The sequence below is a fragment of the Balaenoptera ricei genome, chromosome 2 (genome assembly GCF_028023285.1).
Source record: "Balaenoptera ricei isolate mBalRic1 chromosome 2, mBalRic1.hap2, whole genome shotgun sequence".
Lineage (NCBI taxonomy): Eukaryota > Metazoa > Chordata > Mammalia > Artiodactyla > Balaenopteridae > Balaenoptera > Balaenoptera ricei.
In genome coordinates, this window is record NC_082640.1 from 145488738 (window position 1) to 145509957 (window position 21220).

General features: G+C 33.0%; 1 protein-coding gene across 1 annotated transcript in view; it reads left to right on the plus strand.

Annotated features, from left to right (window-relative positions):
- ARID4A (AT-rich interaction domain 4A) overlaps positions 1 to 21220 on the plus strand; it is a 57325-nt gene that overhangs the window by 4296 nt on the left and 31809 nt on the right. Inside the window, exons 4-11 of the mRNA XM_059914314.1 lie at positions 976 to 1041; positions 2064 to 2154; positions 9827 to 9906; positions 9996 to 10090; positions 11335 to 11467; positions 14689 to 14768; positions 16403 to 16479; positions 16866 to 17032. Of these exons, the coding sequence (XP_059770297.1) occupies positions 976 to 1041; positions 2064 to 2154; positions 9827 to 9906; positions 9996 to 10090; positions 11335 to 11467; positions 14689 to 14768; positions 16403 to 16479; positions 16866 to 17032 (789 nt within the window). The remainder of the gene's footprint in view (positions 1 to 975; positions 1042 to 2063; positions 2155 to 9826; positions 9907 to 9995; positions 10091 to 11334; positions 11468 to 14688; positions 14769 to 16402; positions 16480 to 16865; positions 17033 to 21220) is intronic.

Genomic DNA, 21220 nt, shown 5'->3' on the forward strand with positions numbered 1-21220 from the left:
AGGTGGTTCTGATGCATGTTGAAGTTTGAGAACCATTGAACTAGAGGAGTGTGATTTGTGTGGTAGACAAATAGATTTATCTATGATTATTACAAACTTTCTGTTTAAATTTTCATCTGCTGGTGAAACTTTTCTTCGAGTATTCTTAGGATATCATTTGACATTCATTTCTTCTGTGTTTCCTATAGCCTTTTTACTATGTCAGCTATACAGGATTTCCTTACTAAATATTTACTTGGAATTCTTTGAGAATTTTAACTTTTTGTTAGTATTGTGGCTCTTTGTAGATTAATTTATTTAATTTAAAATCAATACAATGATTGTCTGGGGAGGTCTTATACATAAATTATCTAGAATTTGAAGTTTCCCCTTATTTGGGTACATGCTCCCTTTCCGTCTCCCTCTCCCATTCTCCCTCTCTCTTAATAGAGCAGGTTACCTTATATATGCGGGAAGATCTGTAGTGGAAGGGAGCACTTATTTGTGACTGAATTCCATCTCAGATTATTTTTTAGGTTTACTTTATAAAGGACCAGAAGACTTCTGGTTTTAATTTGTTTACCTTGCGTGTAAGCAGTAAAGTTTGATGCTGTTCTTTTTTTTTTTTTTTTAAATACACTTGGCAGCAGAACCTTTATGACTAGTTGATAAAAAGCAATGAAGGCAATTTTAAGGTTTTACAATAATCACTACAGATTATAAACCTTCTATAGTTAATTCAGCAAACATTTATTAAGTGCCTGTAATATGTATTGACACTTGCTAACTGCTGGGGGTATAGTGAGAAGGACTCTAGCACTCAAGGAGCTCACAGTTAATGAGAGAGACAATAAACATAAATACAATGGAGTAAGTATTATACCAGAGGTAACCACAGGATGCTAAGAAAGTATAAAGACATTTTTGTTACAGTGTTACCATAAATGTACTGTTTTAAAAGTAACATGCAAACTATTGTGCAAAAATGTTTTTTAGGTACTCCTGAAACAGGATAATACTACACAATTGGTGCAAGATGACCAAGTAAAGGGTCCTTTAAGAGTACGTATTTTGTACAGTTTACAATCTGACATGATGAATCGTAAATTCATACAGTGATTTATTGGATTTTATATTTGTAGATACGCTTTTAAAATGTTAAAAAATGTTAATCAAAACAAAAATACAAATAAGGTGTTGTAGAGTTAGGATAAATTACAATATTACAATGGCTGTATCCTTAGTTTAAGAATGTTAAACATCTTACAGAAGGGTAATTTAATATATGTGAACATGAGTTTCAGCTACCTTTTGTTTTGAATCCTTGGACTGAATACTACATTTTGTTTTTCATATTGTTGCCACAGATGTTTAGCTTGATAAGTGTAATATACCAGTATCATAAGTCTGAATCTTCTGTTTTTCTAACTTACCAAGTAAACTATGTTGACTTAATAGTTCAATTTAATGAATACCTACATTATGTTTTCCATCCATTTCTGGCCATTTGTTTATGTTATAAATCTTTGTTCTGTCAGAGTACCACTTCGGTTAATATCTGATATACAAAGGTCTGGAAGCTGAAAGAAGGTCACCTGGTCCATCCCTCTCTCTCCAGGTGAACCTTTATCTAAAAGGTCCCTTAAATACAAATGCTGAATCCAATATTCAATATTTACATGAAAGAAAATTGAAGCTGTTTTTGCTGTCCTATGGTTTTTTTGGTTCTTAACATTCCACAATTTTCTTGAAGGCAGTATCATGTAGTAAAAAAAGCTCTGAAATGAGACTTAAAAGACTGGGTTCTCATCCTGGACTCTTTGCAAATTATTCTCTCTTCCTGAACCACAATTTTCAACATGTAAAATAGGGGTAATAATAGCTATCTTACTTAAGCCTAAGCATTTTGAGACTTGAATTGCATGGTAAATGTATGAACACTATAAATGATAAAGATCTAAGCCAATGTAAGGTAGAATTACCATAAATAGATATATTTTTTTTAACCCAGGTCATATAGTTGGTACGAGTGATTTGGTTTGTTTGTTTACATTTGATGATGAAATTTCGATTTTTTGTTTTAGGTTGGAGCCATTGTAGAAACAAGGACATCTGATGGATCCTTTCAGGAAGCTGTTATCAGCAAGTTGACAGATGCTAGTTGGTATACTGTGGGTAGGTAGTTAGGTAATTTAATATAGAGGATTTAATTTGTGGGTTTCATATCTATCTCTCTGTTTTGTAAATACATTGAATCATTACCTTGGCAGAGAAATATGTATTCTTTCCTGTCAATTTACTTGATATAGACAGCTAAAACTTTAATGACACCCTGATGGTAAAAAAAAAAAACCAATTATCTCCTTATAGTAACTTGGCCACTTATGGCTATTTCATCCAAGAATGTACTTCTTTTTTAGGTTATCTTGCTATTTCCCTTCAAGAAAGTTAAATTATATGGTTATTTTTCTTCCGTTAGAAAAGTCAATACAACTTAGTATTGTAAGTCATCAGACTTTTAAACTTTTTCTGGAATTACAATTAAAATTGCATAGTTGCAGTCTTTTATTGTATTGCTGCCTATTTTATATAAGGGCACTATAGATGTTACCACAGAATTTTCAGACTAAAAAAATTCGGGCCAGAGTAGATTCAAGCCTAGGTGATCATAGCTTAATTTTTGATTTTCAGTGCAGTCAGGACTCTCTTAGTAACACCTTTCACGAAAGATATATATGCTGCTAATGTGAATTCATTCTTAACATTTCATGCATAAGCTTATACTGGCTTTAAAAAACTTTAGTGAGTAGCAACAAGTGTCACAGTGCATGTAAATGAAAACCTAAATGTAGTACCTATATAGTTGCTGTCATTATGTTGATGAGAATAGCAATAATTAAGATTTCCAAGTCTCCTCTCATTACTTTCAGACTACACAGTCTTGTGGATAACATCCAATCGTTGGCTTTACACTGAACATCTATAGCATTATTTGGCTTTTACATTTATGTCTTGGTATAAAAGATGTAATTATAGTGTTGTGGTTTCCTTGCAGAAGGTAAAGAAATGACCCTTTAGGTTTATTTTTAGTTTACTTGATTTGTTGCTTTGGGTAAACATCACTCATCTGTAGTTGATGCTCAAAGCTGTGAAGAACATGCTTTGGTTGAAAATTGTGCTTCCTGTGTCTTACTCTGTGGCTTCTATTAGTAGTAGCAATGTGCTGTATGTACCTAATATTTTCTAACCATTTTTATTCTTAGACCTCCTGCAAGTTGGTGTTGGTTCACAATGGTGCTATTATTCTGAACTATATATTTTTAGGAGGCTTAATTGTGACTGTTGATAGTTGTTAGAGATTTAAAAACTAAGCTTAAAATTAACTCTTAGATTTTAAGTGGATACAATTTTGCTATATTAAACAAAGCAGTGGTAAAAATTACAGGAGTTGATGTGTGCAGAATCATGGGAAATAATATGATGCATGTTTGAATACTAATATGCATCCTATTTGGTGCCCAATATCAAGGTTACATTCACAATACTTGTGAAGTTTTACTGATGTAATGCTTATACTTCTGCAGCAGCAATACTTTTCAGGTTTTCACATTTTGGATTTTCTGCACCCCAGAATAATCCTTCAATTATTAATAGCAATCTCTGTCCTTTACATGAATGGCACTTCAGTATTGATGAAAACTAGTTGCTACTGAGCATTCTCTGTGGTGAGTTTCTTTGATAGATAATAACAGAAAAAATTGTATAATTCTTGTTCTCAAAGAGCTTAGAATCTTAATTGCATATGGTTCATATATTAAGCATTAGTGTACATAAGAATCACTTGGTGCTCATTTGAAAAAACAAGGATTTGAGGACCCCAAATCTCTCTAATTTAGTAGGTCTGGGATGGCAACCCAAGAGTCTTTCTTTTTTATAAGCACATTGGCTGAATCTAATGCAGTTAGTACACACTTAGAAAAACAGACCACATTTGTAGAAACAGAGAATAATTAGGGGAGAAGAATCCAAAATATTTAAGATTTTTGCATCTGTGTAATGAGAGACAGTGACCAAAAAATTTTAAGATGTTAAGAGGCAGTATTCTCTTAAGTATACTCAGTATAGCATTCTGCGATAAAGAATGTTTAGGTATTGAAGGATGTAGGCCACATAAAGAATGATCCTTATTAAAAGATGGCAAAATAAAATGTGTGATCTCTCACAGGTCACGAACTTTCTATAATTTTCTTTAATTGAGTGACTACTTAATTGCTCTTTTCTGGAATTTTTCTTGATTTCTAATTCCTAGCAAAGTGTTATATAGGTAGAATCAGAAAGTATTCAAAGTATTGTTAATGGTCTCAATGATGTTTTTAGATTTTAAAAGAACTTGAAATTATGTCAGGCTATTAAAAATGAAACAAAAGGGGATACCACACTGCTGATTTGGATTAAATAGGAGTTATAATTATCAGTGATCAAAAGTTATCTGAGAAACTGTTATTAACTCCTTTTATAATATAGGTATTAATTTTTCATATTACAGCTGAATGACCAATTTTGAAAAAGATTATGGATCTAACATAACTCAATTAAAAAAAATCTAATAATACCTTGACCTCCAATGTTGAACAATAAATAGCACCAGTTCATGGATTTTTATGTTTTTTGAGACTTTGAAATATTTCCCCTTCCTATCATAAAACAGTGCTTCCTAGCAGTTTATTCATTTGGCAGTTCTTTTCCTTGCATTAAAGATAAGGAATCTGTAATGTATGGAAGTGTATTGTTATCTGTCCAGCCATTCAGAAGATACCAAAATTGGGATTAGAATTCATATCTCCACTTGAATGTTGCCTTTAATTCCTGACAGATATAACTGTCAGTAAGACATTCTAAAACTGTTCTTCTTTTGCTTTGTTAGAATATAAAAATAACACATTGTATTTGAAAAATAAGAAAAATGTAAAGGAGAAAGTTGCTTTTAATTTAAATAATTTATATATAAATGTACGTAAACACATACATCATATATCAAGTTTAACACTAAAATCTTTTCGATCATTGATATATTTTTGTGACAAATGCTTTTTAAGTTTCTGGATTTTTTCATACCTTCTTATTATTTTGCACATCAGTTATATCAGATCTCATGGAAATTCTAAGTTAAAGGAGTAGAGGAGGGTTACATTAACCTGGTGAATGGACTGACTTTTGTAGAATGTGCTGTAGGCTTATAAGGCTTTTAATTTGATTAGAACAGCTTATGACGAATGTTGTTGTAACCAGAATCAACCACAAAATGTTTTCAAAGCCAAGTGGTTATTCCCCTGACTAGAAAATCATTCAGTAAGAAAAAAAATACTAAGAAAAAAAGTACTAAGTAACAAATCTATTTAGTCCTGTGATAGGCTTTAACCCATTGTTGAAATAGCCTTCTGTAAGACTTAACATTCTCATGATATTTTGTTAACATAATTATACATTTGAATGTTAATTTCTTAAATTTCCAGAGTCCTGAAGTTTTTGATCTTAGCTGCTGAGGGGCTTCTATAGTTATCACAGATAATTTTATGAGCAACAGAACTATTGGTTTTACCTAGGGTATGCATATATTTTTAATTTTAAAGTTTTTACTGTATCACGTGAAATGTTTTGTTGTTACCGGTATAAACAGATATAACAATAATACTTATTTTCACTAAGTCAGAATTCTTTTTTTTGTTTATTTTTTGTTTATTAACAAGATAAAGTTTGAGGGTTTTAAAAAAATTAATTTTTATTATTGAAATATAGTTGCTTTACAGTGTTGTGTTAATTTCTGCTGTATAGCAAAGTGATTCAGTTATACATATGTATATATTCTTTTTCATATTCTTTTCTATTATGGTTTATCACAGGATATTGAATATAGTTCCCTGTTCTATACAGTAGGACCTTGTTGTTTATCAAGTCAGAATTCTTAACTCTCTTCCCAGTGTTCATTTTATGCCTCTGTTTCTTACCTGTTTCTTAATTCATTTTGATCCCCCCTTGACTAAATTGTAGCTCATAGATGAACCTTCTAATTCTCAATTTCTTTATCTATAAAAGGAAGATAGTGATTCCGACCCTGTAGAGGCTGCTGTGAGGATTAGGGCATAGTAGAAGCTTAATAAGTAATAGCCAATTGTATCTTTGGATAAAGTTAGTTTACTGTTGTTATTATCTTATTATTCTCCAGCATCTAACAGTGCTATGATAACAGGTAAATCTTTTGTATTTAGTAGTTAGATTAGATCCCTGTTACTTTTGTTTCTTTGAATTCTAACAGTTTAGGGTCAGGCTTTGTGTATTTGTTTGCATTAGCATTATTTTGTCTCGTGTGATTAATGTTATAGAGAGAGTCTTAGCTTCATCATTGTCCTCAAATTCGGTTTTAGAATTTATATGTAATATACTAACAGGGATACAATTTTAGTAGTATCTGTTCTCTTGCACTCAGTGAATGATCTATTCAAATGCCATTTTTGGCAAGTATAAGACATTTCATATCTTATAATTACTAGATCCTTATACTCTGACTTTTTTTCTCTTGGCGTGCTGTAGTATACACCTTGAACCAAAAATAAGCTTAATATACTATACACACACCAGTTAATTATTTCACTCTTATCAAAATGCCAGAGTCAGTGTTCAATGCCTTCAAATTATGTGTTCTTTAAGATGATATTTCTAACATGGAAGTTATAGAGGAAACTTTTTTTTTTGGCCGCACCGCGTGGCTTGTGGGATAGATCCCCAACCTGGGATTGAACCTGGGCCCTTGGCAGTGAGAGTGCAGAGTCCTAACCACTGGACTGCCAGGGAATTCCCTAGAGGAAACTTTTTTAAAATAAATTTTATTTACTTATTTTTGGCTGCGTTGGGTCTTCCTTGCTGTGCGCGGGCTTTCTCTAGTTGTGGCGAGCGGGGGCTACTCTCTGTTGTGGTGCGCGGGTTTCTCATTGCAGTGGCTTCTCTTGTTGCGAAGCACGGGCTCTAGGCGCACGGGTTTCAGTAGTTGTGGCTCGTGGGCTCTAGAGCACAGGCTCAGTAGTTGTGGCGCACGGGCTTAGTCGCTACGCGGCATGTGGGATCTTCCCGGCCCAGGGCTCGATTCAGTGTCCCCTGCATTGGCAGGCGGATTCTTAACCACTGCGCCACCAGGGAAGCCCTAGATGGAACTTCTTAATGATTTTGATAATCAGGGATGTCATGATTAAATAGGTCCACTATGTTGTTAAGTTTTCTGTTTGTCTTTCAGAAAGTCTTGAGAAGTTATATGGCTCAACAAACTTGTATAAAGTACTCAAATACATACCTTTATATAGTTTTATGAATTAAAAAAAATTCTTAAAAGTATTTTTTAAGAGAAACAGAGAAAATTCTGTTTCTCTTTGTTCACTTGAAGTTGGAAGGGGTTCGGTTCCTGTAAAAAATGTAAATGGGTTATTTGTACCACAATTGACTTTGGTCCTTACCTTATTTCTAACCATGGTAAAATTGTGTTGAAGTGAGATTAATTTTTTCCTTCAAAAATCTGATATATTTCAAGGTGAATATTTTAAAAAAACAAGAACAAGAACTCAGAATGTTAAATTGTTGAAATTTCTCATCAGAGCATTTTGATTTGGGGCTGCCATTGATTAATAATAAAACATTGTGGAAAAGATTTTGTTTCATAAATTTGATATTAGTGATTTGTCTTATATTCTCATTTTCCTTCCTCACATCTCCACCACTTAAATGTGGTGTATATAGTGTATATGTGTGTGTCCAGTGTCACCATCTTTGGTATTGTAGGCATTAAGGAAAATTGGAACTTTTAAGTTTTATTCTTTAGCATACTTATGGACATTAATAATAACATGAAAATTATTTTAAGTTTGGTATGATAATTTCATGATTTTGAATTTTTCAAAGAGCAGTGGTTTATTTATCAGACTCGATGACACCATATAAATCATAATTGTGATACAAATATTTAAACTAGTGTTAATCAAGTGTAGATTAGTGATATAATTGTTGGAGGATATTGTGTTTTATCCTGTCATTGTGTCTGCAGGTGGTCATTAATTTCTGCATCATTGACAGTGTATAACAGATGATTTTGCAGAATTATTATGGTTCTTTAAATATGTGCGTCAGGAGCTTTTAATATTCTCTGCATTGTCTCCTGCATGTAAGAGAATCTAAACTAGGTGTCTTTAGTCTAAGAGAAGGAACTGACTGAGGTGGATAAATATTGAAGAAGTTGAGTACTCTTACATAGTTAAGTTTCTACCATGAAAAATGTTTGTGATTCAAAGGCAAAGTTTTTGCTAATAAAGCAGCCCTTTAAAAAAAATTCATGATTGTAATTATATAGATAACAAGGTAAAGATTTTAAGATATTAAATCAAGATAATGTAGAATTTTCCTTTAACATTAATCTATTCTGTTAAATTGGAAAAACATTAAAAAATTGAAAAACATGTAGAATTATAAAAACTAGGATTAAATCTTAAAATAATAATCACTTTTGTTTATGTATGCTTTCCTGTGTATGTGCTTTTTCCATAATATATATAAACATTTGTTGATGTGTATACGTGTTTTAAGTATCAGAGGTAAGGATTCTATCTTCTTGTATTTTATTTTTTCATAATGCTGGGCATCAGGTATCTTCTGAGAACATTTTCTTTGTGAATATTAGATGGTAAAATCAGAGTACCTTTCTAGAAAATTAAACCTATAAAATTATCAAAATAATATATATAGCTAGATATATGAAGAGCATTGGTGGTAAATTGTTAAATTCCTTGCCCGCATTTTCTTGAAATATTTTACACATAGTTTCCAAGTAGTATGATTTCTTTTTTTTTTCTTTTTTTTTAAAGCTGGCTAAGATTGGACAGATTTATTTATAAGGTTTATTTATTTATTTATTTATTTATTTTGGCTGTGTTGGGTCTTCGTTTCTGTGCGAGGGCTTTCTCCAGTTGCGGCAAGTGGGGGCCACTCTTCATCGCGGTGCACGGGCCTCTCACTATCGCGGCCTCTCCCGCCGCGGAGCGCAGGCTCCAGACGCGCAGGCTCAGCAGTTGTGGCTCACGGGCCCAGTTGCTCCGTGGCATGTGGGATCTTCCCAGACCAGGGCTCGAACCCGTGTCCTCTGCATTAGCAGGCAGATTCTCAACCACTGCGCCACCAGGGAAGCCCTGATTTCTTTTAAATGTAGTAGAAATAAAAACTTGAGAAAGCTTCTGTGCAATTACGACTTATTTTTTAGAATTAAAAAAATTTTCTTCTTTCTGGTGTTTCAACTTTTATTTCTAAACTTCTTGCATCCTTCTCTAGCAAAAGAAACAAGTTGAATCTTACGACTTTAGAATTTGGCAGCCAGTACTTCTGTTGTATTAGGTTATCATGCAAATAAGTAGAAGCAGTAGAGTGAACCAACAGCATTACGAGCAGTCAGACAGTTTCTGGACATTAGAGATGCTCCATTGATAACTGTTGTGAAAAAACCCATAATACTTCTTTTTTTTAAACCAGGTTTTTGCTCGTTCTTCTAAGATTAAAGGTAATTTAATATCTGTGCTTTGACTAGGTTGCTAATGGTTTAAGAAGGTCATTCTGTAGTGTTAGAGATTGAAAAAGTGAATGGAGACACTTAAGCAGTTTGGGGCAGCCATTAACCTGTGTTTGTTTGGTATCTATAGAATGAAAACTGTGTGTATATTTTAAAAGGTTTTGAAGCGTAACTAACAAATAATGGTTCTTAAGCCCCAGGTAAATAGCAATAAGTGTGCATAAATTCTCTGATATCTTTTGCCTATTGCAGTGTTCGATGATGGTGATGAGAGAACACTGAGACGTACCTCACTATGCCTGAAAGGAGAGAGACATTTTGCTGAGAGTGAGGTAGGGTAGCATGGATGGACTTTTTAAATTGAACAACAGCTACTAATGTAGAGGCAAAAAGTGATTTAATTTGTCTGTTTCTTATCCAGACTCTTGACCAGCTTCCATTAACAAATCCAGAGCATTTTGGAACTCCAGTAATTGCAAAGAAGACGAACAGAGGAAGGAGGTCCTCTCTGCCTGTGTGAGTGTTTTCATGTACAGTAACATTACAATTATCACAACATTAAATAAGTGGTTTTTCTACGGTGGCGAAATTTGTTTGGGTGGCCTTTCCACAGCATCTTGTATCCTTGTTTTAGACATTTTACCCTGAGTAGACTTTGTTCTTAATTCTTGGACAAAGTAATAGGAATAATGATCTCAACCCCTTTTTAAAAAAGGCTATTTTTTTTTTTGAGTTACTTTGCCAAATTCCTTAATTGATAGGATTATTTTGCTATGTTATGTGCATATATGTGTTTTTTTAGCCTTTTTATTTCAAAAACATTTCAAGTTTAAAAATTGTAAGAAGAATACAATAAACTTTCATATACTCATCCAGATTCACTAAATTATTAAAACTTTTGAACACATTTGCTTTATCATTTCCTGTCTTTATATACATATATTATAATTATTTTTTATTTAATAATAATTTTAATTGGCTGAACCATTTAAGAGGAAGTTGCAAGCATCATGACTTCTTATCCCTAAATAGTTTATGTAAGAACAAGGACATTCTCTTATATAATCAAAGTATGGTTATCAAATTCAGAACATATAACACTGATAGAATGCTATTATCTGATAATATATAATACATATTTCAGATTTTGCCAGTTGTCCCAATAATAGCCTTTATACCATCGCCTGATTCCAGGATTCAATCCAAGATCATGCATTGCATTTAGTTTATGTGGTTCTTAAGTCTCCTTTAATCTAGAAAAGTTCCTCAGCCTTTTTTTGTCTTCATGACAGTGACATTTTTGAAGAGTACAGGCCAATTGTTTTGTAGATTTTTCCTCATTGTGGCCTTGTTTGATTGTTTAGTTATCCAGATAGGTTATCTAAATAAACCTCCTGATGTGTTTGGTGAGATCTTTTCCTAACCTGTTGGAGAATTAGAGTTACATTATCTGGAACCTGGCCTTCATAAAAAGTGGAAGGGCAGTCTCTTAAACTGTATTTGGCACAGTGAGTACTTCCTGGTGATATAGCTTTTCTCTCCCAGCCAGTGGTTGGCATGAGAGTCTAAGTCCAGGTCCTCACTGATCTAGTGAAGTGCACTCAGGGTTACCATGGACAGCGCAGGACTACTTCTTTGGGGCTAGGGAAGTATCTGTTTCTTCAATTCCAACTTGAATGAAGAGGCTACTACCCTGGGGTAAATGACTGTATCAAAAATGGTTGATGTTAAGATCATGATAAAGTTATTCTAACTTTTAGTAACGAAGATGAAAAAGAAGAAGAAAGTAGTGAAGAGGAAGATGAAGATAAGCGACGTCTCAATGATGAATTATTAGGAAAAGTTGTAAGTGTGGTATCTACATCTGAGAAGAGTGAATGGTATCCTGCTTTGGTAAGTATAGTTTCTTTGCAGAGTTAATTAACCATTTAAAGTATTTGTTTAACATGGATTTTAAGAAAGCATTTAAAATATTTTGAGAGTGTTACGCAAATTTAGTTTGGACTTTATTGCAAAATTGAGCAATCCTACTCAGGTCCCGCATACTTCACTGTCTTCTTTTGTTATTTCCTTTCTTTACTTCTCTGTAACCAAGTATTTATTGAGATCTTTCAGTTTTTCCTTCAAAATGTGTCCAGTGGTCTGTTTTTACTCTGTTCCCATCACCTTTTTTCACCTGATATATAGCACCTACCAACAACTTCTCTTAACTTGATGCCTGAATGCTTTCTTTACTAAATTCAGACTTATTTTCTAGAAGTAACTTTTATAGAGAAATTTTAAAACATTGATTTAATCATGATAGTCCCATTCTCAAAAAAAAAAAAAACCTGCACTGACTCTGCCTAATGAGTCAATTCTGCATTTTTAGCTGATATCTGTGGTCATCCCTAGCTCTTAGTTTGTTTCTCATTTTCAGTGTAAGCTGTCTACTTAGGCTCTTTCTTAACTGCTCCCTGTGTAAGACACTTCACTCCTCCAGTCCTTTACCCCTTAAATCAATTAGTATTTACTAAGGATTTGCAGTGACTTCAGCTTTGCTCTAAGCTCCTTAAGAAAAGAAAGAGGTATGAGACATAACACATTGCCCTCAAGGAGTTTACTATACACATCTCAAAGACGGTGTAGTAGTTAAAAATTATATAGTAATTTAAAAAACGTTTGGTGCAGACACTGGAATAGGACAAAGAGTTTTAGGGAAAGGAAGGGTATACCTAGGCTTTAGAAATGGCAAATCTTGGGTAGGTTGGTAGAGAAAACTAACCTTTGCTTACTTGGGAAAGGAATGAGAAGGTATGGGCAAGAGAATTACTTCACAAGAGGAATCAATAGTACTTGGTAATACCTATCTCCCCTTTCTCTTCTTCCTACTCCTCTCCTCTTAAATATGTCTTAAGGCTCAGCTCAGGTCCTACCTTTCCTGCAGATTCTCCCCTAACCACTTTAACATAAGTATGCCCCTTCTTCTCTGAGTTTTGATATCACTTATATCTCTAATAATAATTTTGGCACAAAATACCTCCCAAATTAGGTTAGACTCCTTTAAAGAACTGAGGCCTTTTTTTTTTTTTTTTTTTTTTTAGGTTTCTGTGTGCATATAAATACATTACTCAATTCCTATGTAGTAGATTTACTTTACATAGGAAAAGTCTGAAAATCCTTTGAACCTTTCAGCTGTATAGGCCAACAAGTAAATGGGTTTGGATTCAGAATACTCAGGTCATAATTTGTCAAGAGATTAAAAAAAAAAAAATGCCTTTATTTACTCAACAGGTTTATCATTTCCCAGGTGATAAAAGATGAGTAAGAGTCAGTGTAAGAATCAATCTTACATTTGATGATTTTAGTGTACTGCAGAGAATAATCCAAGTAACTGTAATATAAAATAGTATACATTCAATATTAGGACTTCTTGTCCTGAGACCTTGCATTTATTTGAAGGAAATCCAAAAAGAAAAATAAAGAAAAAGCCTTCATGAAGCTTTTGAGCTGAGCCTTGAAGGATTTAAAGTTAGTTAGCAGAGCTTCACTAGAGAACTTTCTTAGAAGAAACAGAATAAGTAATAGGAAAGAAGGGGGTTTGTTCATGAAACTGTGTGCTGTGGGAATCCATTTTGGCTAAATATTAGATGTGAATAGAGGCATAATAGGAAAGAAGACTGGGAAGATAATTTGGATCAAGGGCAGAAGGGTCTTTAAAATTTCATCTAAAGAATCTGGACATAATTCTGCATAGAATTTTGCAGAAGAGTGATATTATTTGAGCAGCATATTTAGGAATGTTAATGACACAGTGGTATGGTGGATGGATTGTTGTTGAAAGCAGTGGAGGTGATAGGAATCAATTTGGAGGCCATTAGAGTGGTTCACAGGTGAGGTAATTAAGCCCTGGGTTCTGTCTACTCATCCTTTAAGACTTACCTTAAGCCTTAGCTGCCACACATTTTCCCTTCCCAGGTTTGGTTAAATCTTCTTCCTAGGTGTTTTTATTGATACTTTATCTTATGCCTAGTTGGTATCACTGTACTTTTCCTTCGTTATGTTCTTTTTGTATATCTTTTTGTACTTACCTTTCCATTTCAGTGTTAGCTTCTTGAGGGCAGACACAACTATATTATTAGTCTAGTAATTACCAGCACCTAACAAACAAACAAACAAAAAAACATTTAATACCATCTGATGTTAAGACAGCTGATACAACTGCCAAGAATTTTTGATTGTCTGGACATAATGCTGTTTAATATGATAGTCATGACCATGTGTGGCTATTTAAGTTTAAATTGTAACTTAATTAATATTAAATAGAATTAAAAATTCAGTCTCTCAGTTGAACTGGCCACATTTCAGATGCTCAGCCCCATGTGATTCATTGCTGCTATATTGGTCAGTGCCGACAGAGAACATTTCCATCATTGCATAAAGTTCTGTGGTTGGTGCTAGATTACCACAGAGGGGCTAATGTTGAGCAGGTACAGTTCAGCAATTTATTAGTAGCCTTTAATGTTTTTTAAATATTAAATTCTGTAAAGAATATACAGAGATTGGTTAGTTACTAATGTTAAGACATTTGTTATTTTTAAAAGTTAAGAAATTTAAAAGTTCTTCACTCAGATTTTCTCTGATTTGTTTAATTACTAAAAATTGTACATGCCTTGGTAAGAATGGGAACTTAAGTGCTTATTTTAATCAAATAGGCAGATTTCAAAATTGATCCTGATTTAAGTGCATTTAAAAAAAATTATAATATGGCATATTTTCATCATAGATCATACATTTTTTTTGGACAGTAAATGAGTTATTATTATTTGGCTTAGAATAAATCCTAATATTTTTAAAGTGGTCACATTATGGTTTATATTTCATTAATTATTCATTTTATTATCTAATGACTGCGTATATTAAATATCTAGAAAGCCAATATGCTAAAGAAAAATTAGAAGGCAATCTTTTGTAAGTAATTTATTATGGTATGGAAGCTGTTGACAATGAACCTGTTTCTTTTCAAATATAATCATTTCAAGAAGTTAGGGGATCCAGAATTGTTATTATAAAAAATATATTCTTTCTTTGAGTAGGGAAAGTAGTAATCAATCTGCTTTTATTTTATATTTCAGGTAGTATCTCCCAGTTGTAATGATGATATCACAGTGAAAAAAGACCAATGTTTAATTCGGTCATTTATCGATTCTAAATTGTGAGTAATGAATCACTTAATAGTGTTACATTGGGAGAAAAAAATGGAAATCAAGGCTTTATTTTTTGAAGTTTAATCATTTCATGAACTGAGAAGTTGTTACCTAATATGTTTTGACTTTTTGTAATATAGGTTATTAAAAAAAATTTTTTTTTTAATAAATTTATTTATTTTATTTTTGGCTGCATTGGGTCTTCAGTTGCTGTGCGTGGGCTTTCTCCAGTTGCGGCGAGTGGGGGCTACTCTTCATTGTCGTGCGCGGGCTTCTCATTCCAGTGGCTTCTCTTGTTGCGGAGCACGGGCTCTAGGCACACAGGCGTCAGTAGTTGCAGCACGTGGGCTCAGTAGCTGTGGCTCGCGGGCTCTAGAGTGCAGGCTCAGTTGCTGTGGCTCATGGGCTTAGTTGCTCTGCGGCACATGGGATCTTCCCGGACCCGGGCTTGAACCCGTGTCCCCTGCATTGGCAGGCAGATTCTTAGCCACTGCGCCACCAGGGAAGTCCCTAAAATTTTTATATAAAAACTGAACAACAATATGTGAGAATAATATTTAAAAAGTTTTAAAATAAAGCATAGTATTGATTTTCTCTTTAATTGTAAGAATTCTTTTTTTCTTTTCATTTATTTTATTTATTTATTTATTTTTGGCTGCGTTGGGTCTTTGTTGCTGCGTGCGGGCTTTCTAGTTGTGGCGAGCAGGGGCTACTCATCTTTGCGGTGCGTGGGCTTCTCATTGCGGTTGCTTCTCTTGTTGCGGAGCAAGGGCTCTAGGTGTGCAGGCTTCAGCAGTTGTGGCTCACGGGCTCTAGAGACCAGGCTCAGTAGTTGTGGTGCACGGGCTTAATTGCTCCATGGCATGTGGGATCTTCCCGGACCAGGGCTCGAACCCGTGTCCCCTGCATTGGCAGGCAGATTCTTAACCACTGAGCCACCAAGGAAGCCCTAATTGTAAGACTTCTTTATTTTTATTATGTGTACTATTTCATATTAAAAAACATGAAATTTACTTTTAATAGAATTTATATTACTAGAATAATTATTTTGACTTTTTTTCTGATTAAAAGTCAGATTTTGAACTCCAATAAAAATTAATTTAAAAAAAGGTCAGAGTTTTAGAAACCTTCCTTCACTTCAACTTTGCTTTGTTTCCAAAAACTGTAAAATTATGTATTTATTGAGTTGTGATTCTCTGTGAAAAATTTGATACCATAGTATATCTTACAATGATAAAAATATTTTAATGTTACCATCTATTAAATTTTTCATACTGAACTGAATAGTAAATTTGAGAAATATGAAAGATCAAAATAGACACTATAAGGAAAACACTATGCTGATATAAACTACCCCATATTGTAGGTAAGAGGGTTGCATAAATTGAAATATTACAAATGTGAGGCTCTCAAATTAGTGTGCTTTGAGTATGTGAATCTTTAGAATTAAGATATTAGCTTTGCCTATATTACCTCTTACCCTTTATTAAGGATTAGGATATACATGGTCTTTTTAAAACAATTTATAGGTAAAATAATTTTGATTTTGAGATTTGTATTTTCTGTGTGTTAACATGACTCTTTAAGTGATAATTCTTATTTAATAATGGTTTCCCTCCTATTTATTCTTCTCTATAATTAGTTATTCTATAGCAAGAAAGGATATCAAGGAAGTAGACATTCTCGATCTACCTGAATCTGAGCTCTCTGCTAAACCAGGTAAAATAAGGATGAATCAATCCATTATTTCATGATGTGACTCTAAATGGCAAATTTAGTGGCAAAAGCAAGACTGAATATTTTCTGGTGCCATTTTAACTGTTTAGAGTTGATATCCACTCTTCTTTAATGCCTTTTTTTAATATCTAGATAAAGTATTTGACCTTAATTCTTTGTGTGTTTTATCACTAACATTTCTGACAGTATTCCCTAGAGAAAAATAAACATTAATATAATATTATAACTTATATGTTCAAATTTACTGTATCATTGTAGAAATGACAGCTGAATTTGAATCCAGATCTTCTGACTCTGAATGTCGTGGCTTTGTATTATTCTATGGTGCTAATTCCATAACAACTGCTGAAGTACATTTTTACTTTTAGGGCTGCAGAAAGCAAGCATCTTCTTAAAAACTAGAGTTGTTCCTGATAATTGGAAAATGGATATAAGTGAAATCCTTGAGTCATCCAGTAGTGATGATGAAGTTGGCCCAGCTGAAGAAAATGATGAAGAGAAGGAAAAGGAGGCCAAAAAGGAAGAAGAAGAGATGGTAGGTGAAATTTCATGTTTGTAACATATGAAAACATTTTAATACTCTAAAAATAATACCTTCATATATTTTCCCTGTGTTTAGATTCTTTATATTATTTGTTGCTGTCTTTTTCTAGCTCAGCTTTATTTGGGGAAGGGGGAGCTTTCTGGCTTTTAGCTTAGTGGGCAAATCAGAACTAATTTTTAGTGGGTAAGAGATTACAAAGAAGAACTTTTCAGGTTAAATGAGCAGCAAGTGCAAACTTTTTTTTTTTTTTTAACATCTTTTCCAAATAACCAAGGAGGAAGGAAATGTAACTTTTAGGTATATTACATGTGTTAACTCATTTAAATTATTGCCAGATGGAGTAATTGTTATTATTCTACTTTAAAGAGAAAAGTGAGGGTCAGAAAGGTTAAATAACTTTCCAAAGATGACACAGCTCAAATGTGGAGAGCAGGAATTTGAACCCAGGTCTGGTCTGTCTTAACTTTGAAATCTCACCTCTTTTAAAAGACATTTCACAGTATCTCAAGGATAATGAGGATTAAAAAAATCCTATCTAAATGGAAGAATATTTCATTTGGTAGTTGGATAAATCATAGAAAAGATTTAGATTGTATTTTATAAGTGCTAATGGTTTTCTTTGTAATACCACTGTGTTGTTAAGAATGTATATGTAATTGTAGGAAATCATTCATGAAGTACCGCATAATTGCTTACTTGAATATTGCTGTCTATTTTTTCAGCAGTGTTTTGTCAAGTGAGATAAACTGTCCAGTATAGTTTTGGTTGTTATGAGGTAAAGGGGCTTCAGGGCAGACAAAGAGAATGAGTTTACTGAAAAAGACCTATTTGAGCATGAAAAATATTTGCTTGGAAAATGTGGAATGTTTGTTTCCGTTTTACATACACAAATAAGAATTCTTGAAACAAAATGAGTGTACTTGTATGTGATATAGGGCATAGGGTATTTCTTCCCTTTTACTTCCCCTGCAGTATTTGGCTTTTTGCACTCTGAAATCAGAATGGCGGTTCATACTTACAGGCTGCCTACAGAGTTGCCATAGTAACGTGCTGTTGGTTTTAAGTGAGCATGCTCGGAAAGACAGGAAGGTTTTGCAGAGGCTTGGCGGGTTGCCAATGGAGGTTTGCCAGATGCTTTGAAATGGGCTGTCTTTCTTTTCCTTTCATGTAATGTCTGATTTTTATGTGGAAGAGAATGTAAGTAGTGCTGTATAACCCTGCGGATGCTGTGCCCTAAGAGGGAAAGCAAATATTGCAAGTCAGACCGAAAAATGTTCAGATACTGTACTGATTAAGTAGAAGGGGAATCTAACCATTTTACATGTGAAAGAAAATGCAGCATATAGGTAAGATTTTTTCTATATATTACCATTTTGATTGCCAAAAATGAGGTTAAATAAGAATTTTAGGTATTGATGATTTGGCTGATATGGTAGGACTCGTAACCAAGCGTAATTGTTTCATGTAAAAGAGACAGTAGGAGTCTATTTTTAGAATATCAGAGGATGAAGGCTATTTTTCTGAAACATAAGATAGATTTTGAAATGAAAATGATAATGACACTTTGGAAAAATTTGGGATTTAAAGTCTAAATATTAAATGTGATTTTTGTATTTTATCTGTATTTATTTATAGATTATATGTTTTCAGGGTAAATAGGCCACATTTTCAGGGTGTGAACTGTTGCAGTCTGGTTTTGCTTCTTTTTTTTTTTTTTTAAATTAACATTGAAGTTAGGATCTTATATTGCCAAATACTGAAACACATAGTCTCTTAATTTTTGCTAATACTTTTAATTTGTATCCCTTTCAAAATGCATTTTCCCTGATCCCCACCCCCCCAAAAAAACCTGAAATTTTAAACAAAGAGGGTTAAAAAGGCTGTGTAGTAAGGTTAGAGAGGATGCCTGTAAAATAGTAAGTAGTAAATAGTGGTCTTATTATAGCTATTAATTTTGTAAAAGTCATAATGTTTTATTTAAGCTGTGAGTAAATGTTAGTAAAAAAGAATGAAGAGCAGAGGCAAGCTCTTTTACCTATTGTTTGCAGGTAGTAAGTAAAGAAATTTAAAAAGGGAAGGACCTTTGTAAGGATAGTATCTTCTTAAAATGTATTACTTAAATTATGAACTGTTAAAATTAAGTGAACCAAGATGCTTTTCATCTACTAAAGAAAAAAAAAGCACAATCGCAAAATGTAGTCACTGATTATAAGATTATTTAAAACTATTTTTCAGATATTCATTTTCATGCATATACTTTATTGAATTACCTAATAGAAACTAATTTCCTCTTTTTCTCTGGCTGTACAAGTAGATTTTCTTGAGTGAGATTTGGTTGCTTTAGAAAAAAAAAATTAGCTGCATTTCTTGCTCTTGGATTTAAGATTTAGATGCTGAATCATTCTAACCTGTCTTGGATAGTAATTTTAAAAAATTTGATATATTGTAAAACTGAAAAGCAGTTTAATCTATATTTAGCAAAGGAAAAAAATGGATATGGTATAAAATGAATTAAAATCTGATAAGCCAGGGCCTACCTGGCTTAGTCATTACAGGCCTTTACTATATAAGTGAAGCTAAGCTGTTGTATTTACATTACAGATCATATTCTTCCCAAAATGTAATTATGCTATGCTTTCCGTGAGGATTTAATGTTGCTTGACAATGATCAAAAAGATCTTTTATAATATTCTGTAAACCACTGTAACAATACTTTAGCCAGCCATTTGGTGTTTGTAAATTTTATGCAGTAGAATCATACAAGTGTTAGATACTCCTGCAGTACTAATGGGCAGTGTACATTGTTTTTATATTTGATACTTTGAGTACCCTAACATAGCCTTAATAAGGAGATTTGAGATTTACTGTGGAGGAGCATCTTTTATACTTAATATTATTTTGAATTCCTAAGCATTGGTAGTTCAGGATTTGAGTACAAGAAATATATTTCATACTATTACTGGGTAGGAAGAGACTTGAGAGTCTGACAGGAAGTAGGTCCTACCTATATTGATGACTCTACATTTTAAGTCATTGACAATTATATTGAAAAAGGTTCTGGAGAATATTTTTGTGGGTATTACTTAAATGTCTTTTGTTAGGACATTTTTATATTAGAAAAGATATTACTGAATTTCCTTTTTAGCTTTGAAATTGTTTGAAAAGTTCATGTAAACATAAACAATGATGTCAGGTATTCATTTACTCCTGACTTATATTCACTTTGGATGAATGTAGGAGAGTTGTCTAAGGGTAAAATAAATAGGTGAATGTTTAGAAGACTGAATATCAGGTGGGAATTTGACTAGTCTTAGTTCTTTTATCCTTTTGGTTTGCTATAGGTAGGCTTATATGTTGGGCCCTTTCAAAAATCTCCTCTAATTTCATATTTAGTAATGAAAATTAGAATTTAGTGAATTTTTATAAGAAATGCTCTTTTTTGTTTAGAAGTATTGACAGCCTTTTCTCCAGTCGTTGAATTTCTAGGGATCACTGTTACATTTAATTCCTAGGATTACATTCCCCTATTATAAAAATCATAAGTGCTTGAACTTTTTAATTCATCGAAATGTGAATTTTTTTTAATGTTTAAATCAAGTGTTATTTTTGTGTATTTATGACTTTTTGTAGATCAACCATAAAGGCATTTGTTAGTGATCATTCAAGATCACTTTGGGTATAAACCTATAGTAAATGCTTGATAACTCAGGAAAATCATGTTAAGTCAATAACATTTACAGAAAAATTTAAGGTAATGTTAGTATTTTAGGTATATCTAATAACTCCAGCTGCCAATCAGGTGTTTCTAAGCAGACCCTATAAAGGCAACCTTCAATGAATAACTGAGACTTTAGCTTGCATTCAAATGTGATAACTTATCTGCTAAGGTCTTAAAGTGTAGCCTGTTAAATAAGCAAGCAAAAATGTCCTAATGTCTTTAGCAAAACCTTTCTTCACAGTGTTAGCACAAGGCTCTAACCAAATTAGGATCACCTAATCAGATTAATGAGGATTGCACATCTGTACACACAAATAACACCTACATTTTTATGTATTTATAGAAAAAGGTATTTTATAGTTGTGGTAGTAAGACTGATTTTAAAACCTTAGATTTGATAGCATGTGAACCACAGCTTGATGACTGAAAGTAAGATGTGTGTACCTTTTAAAATAGTGGGG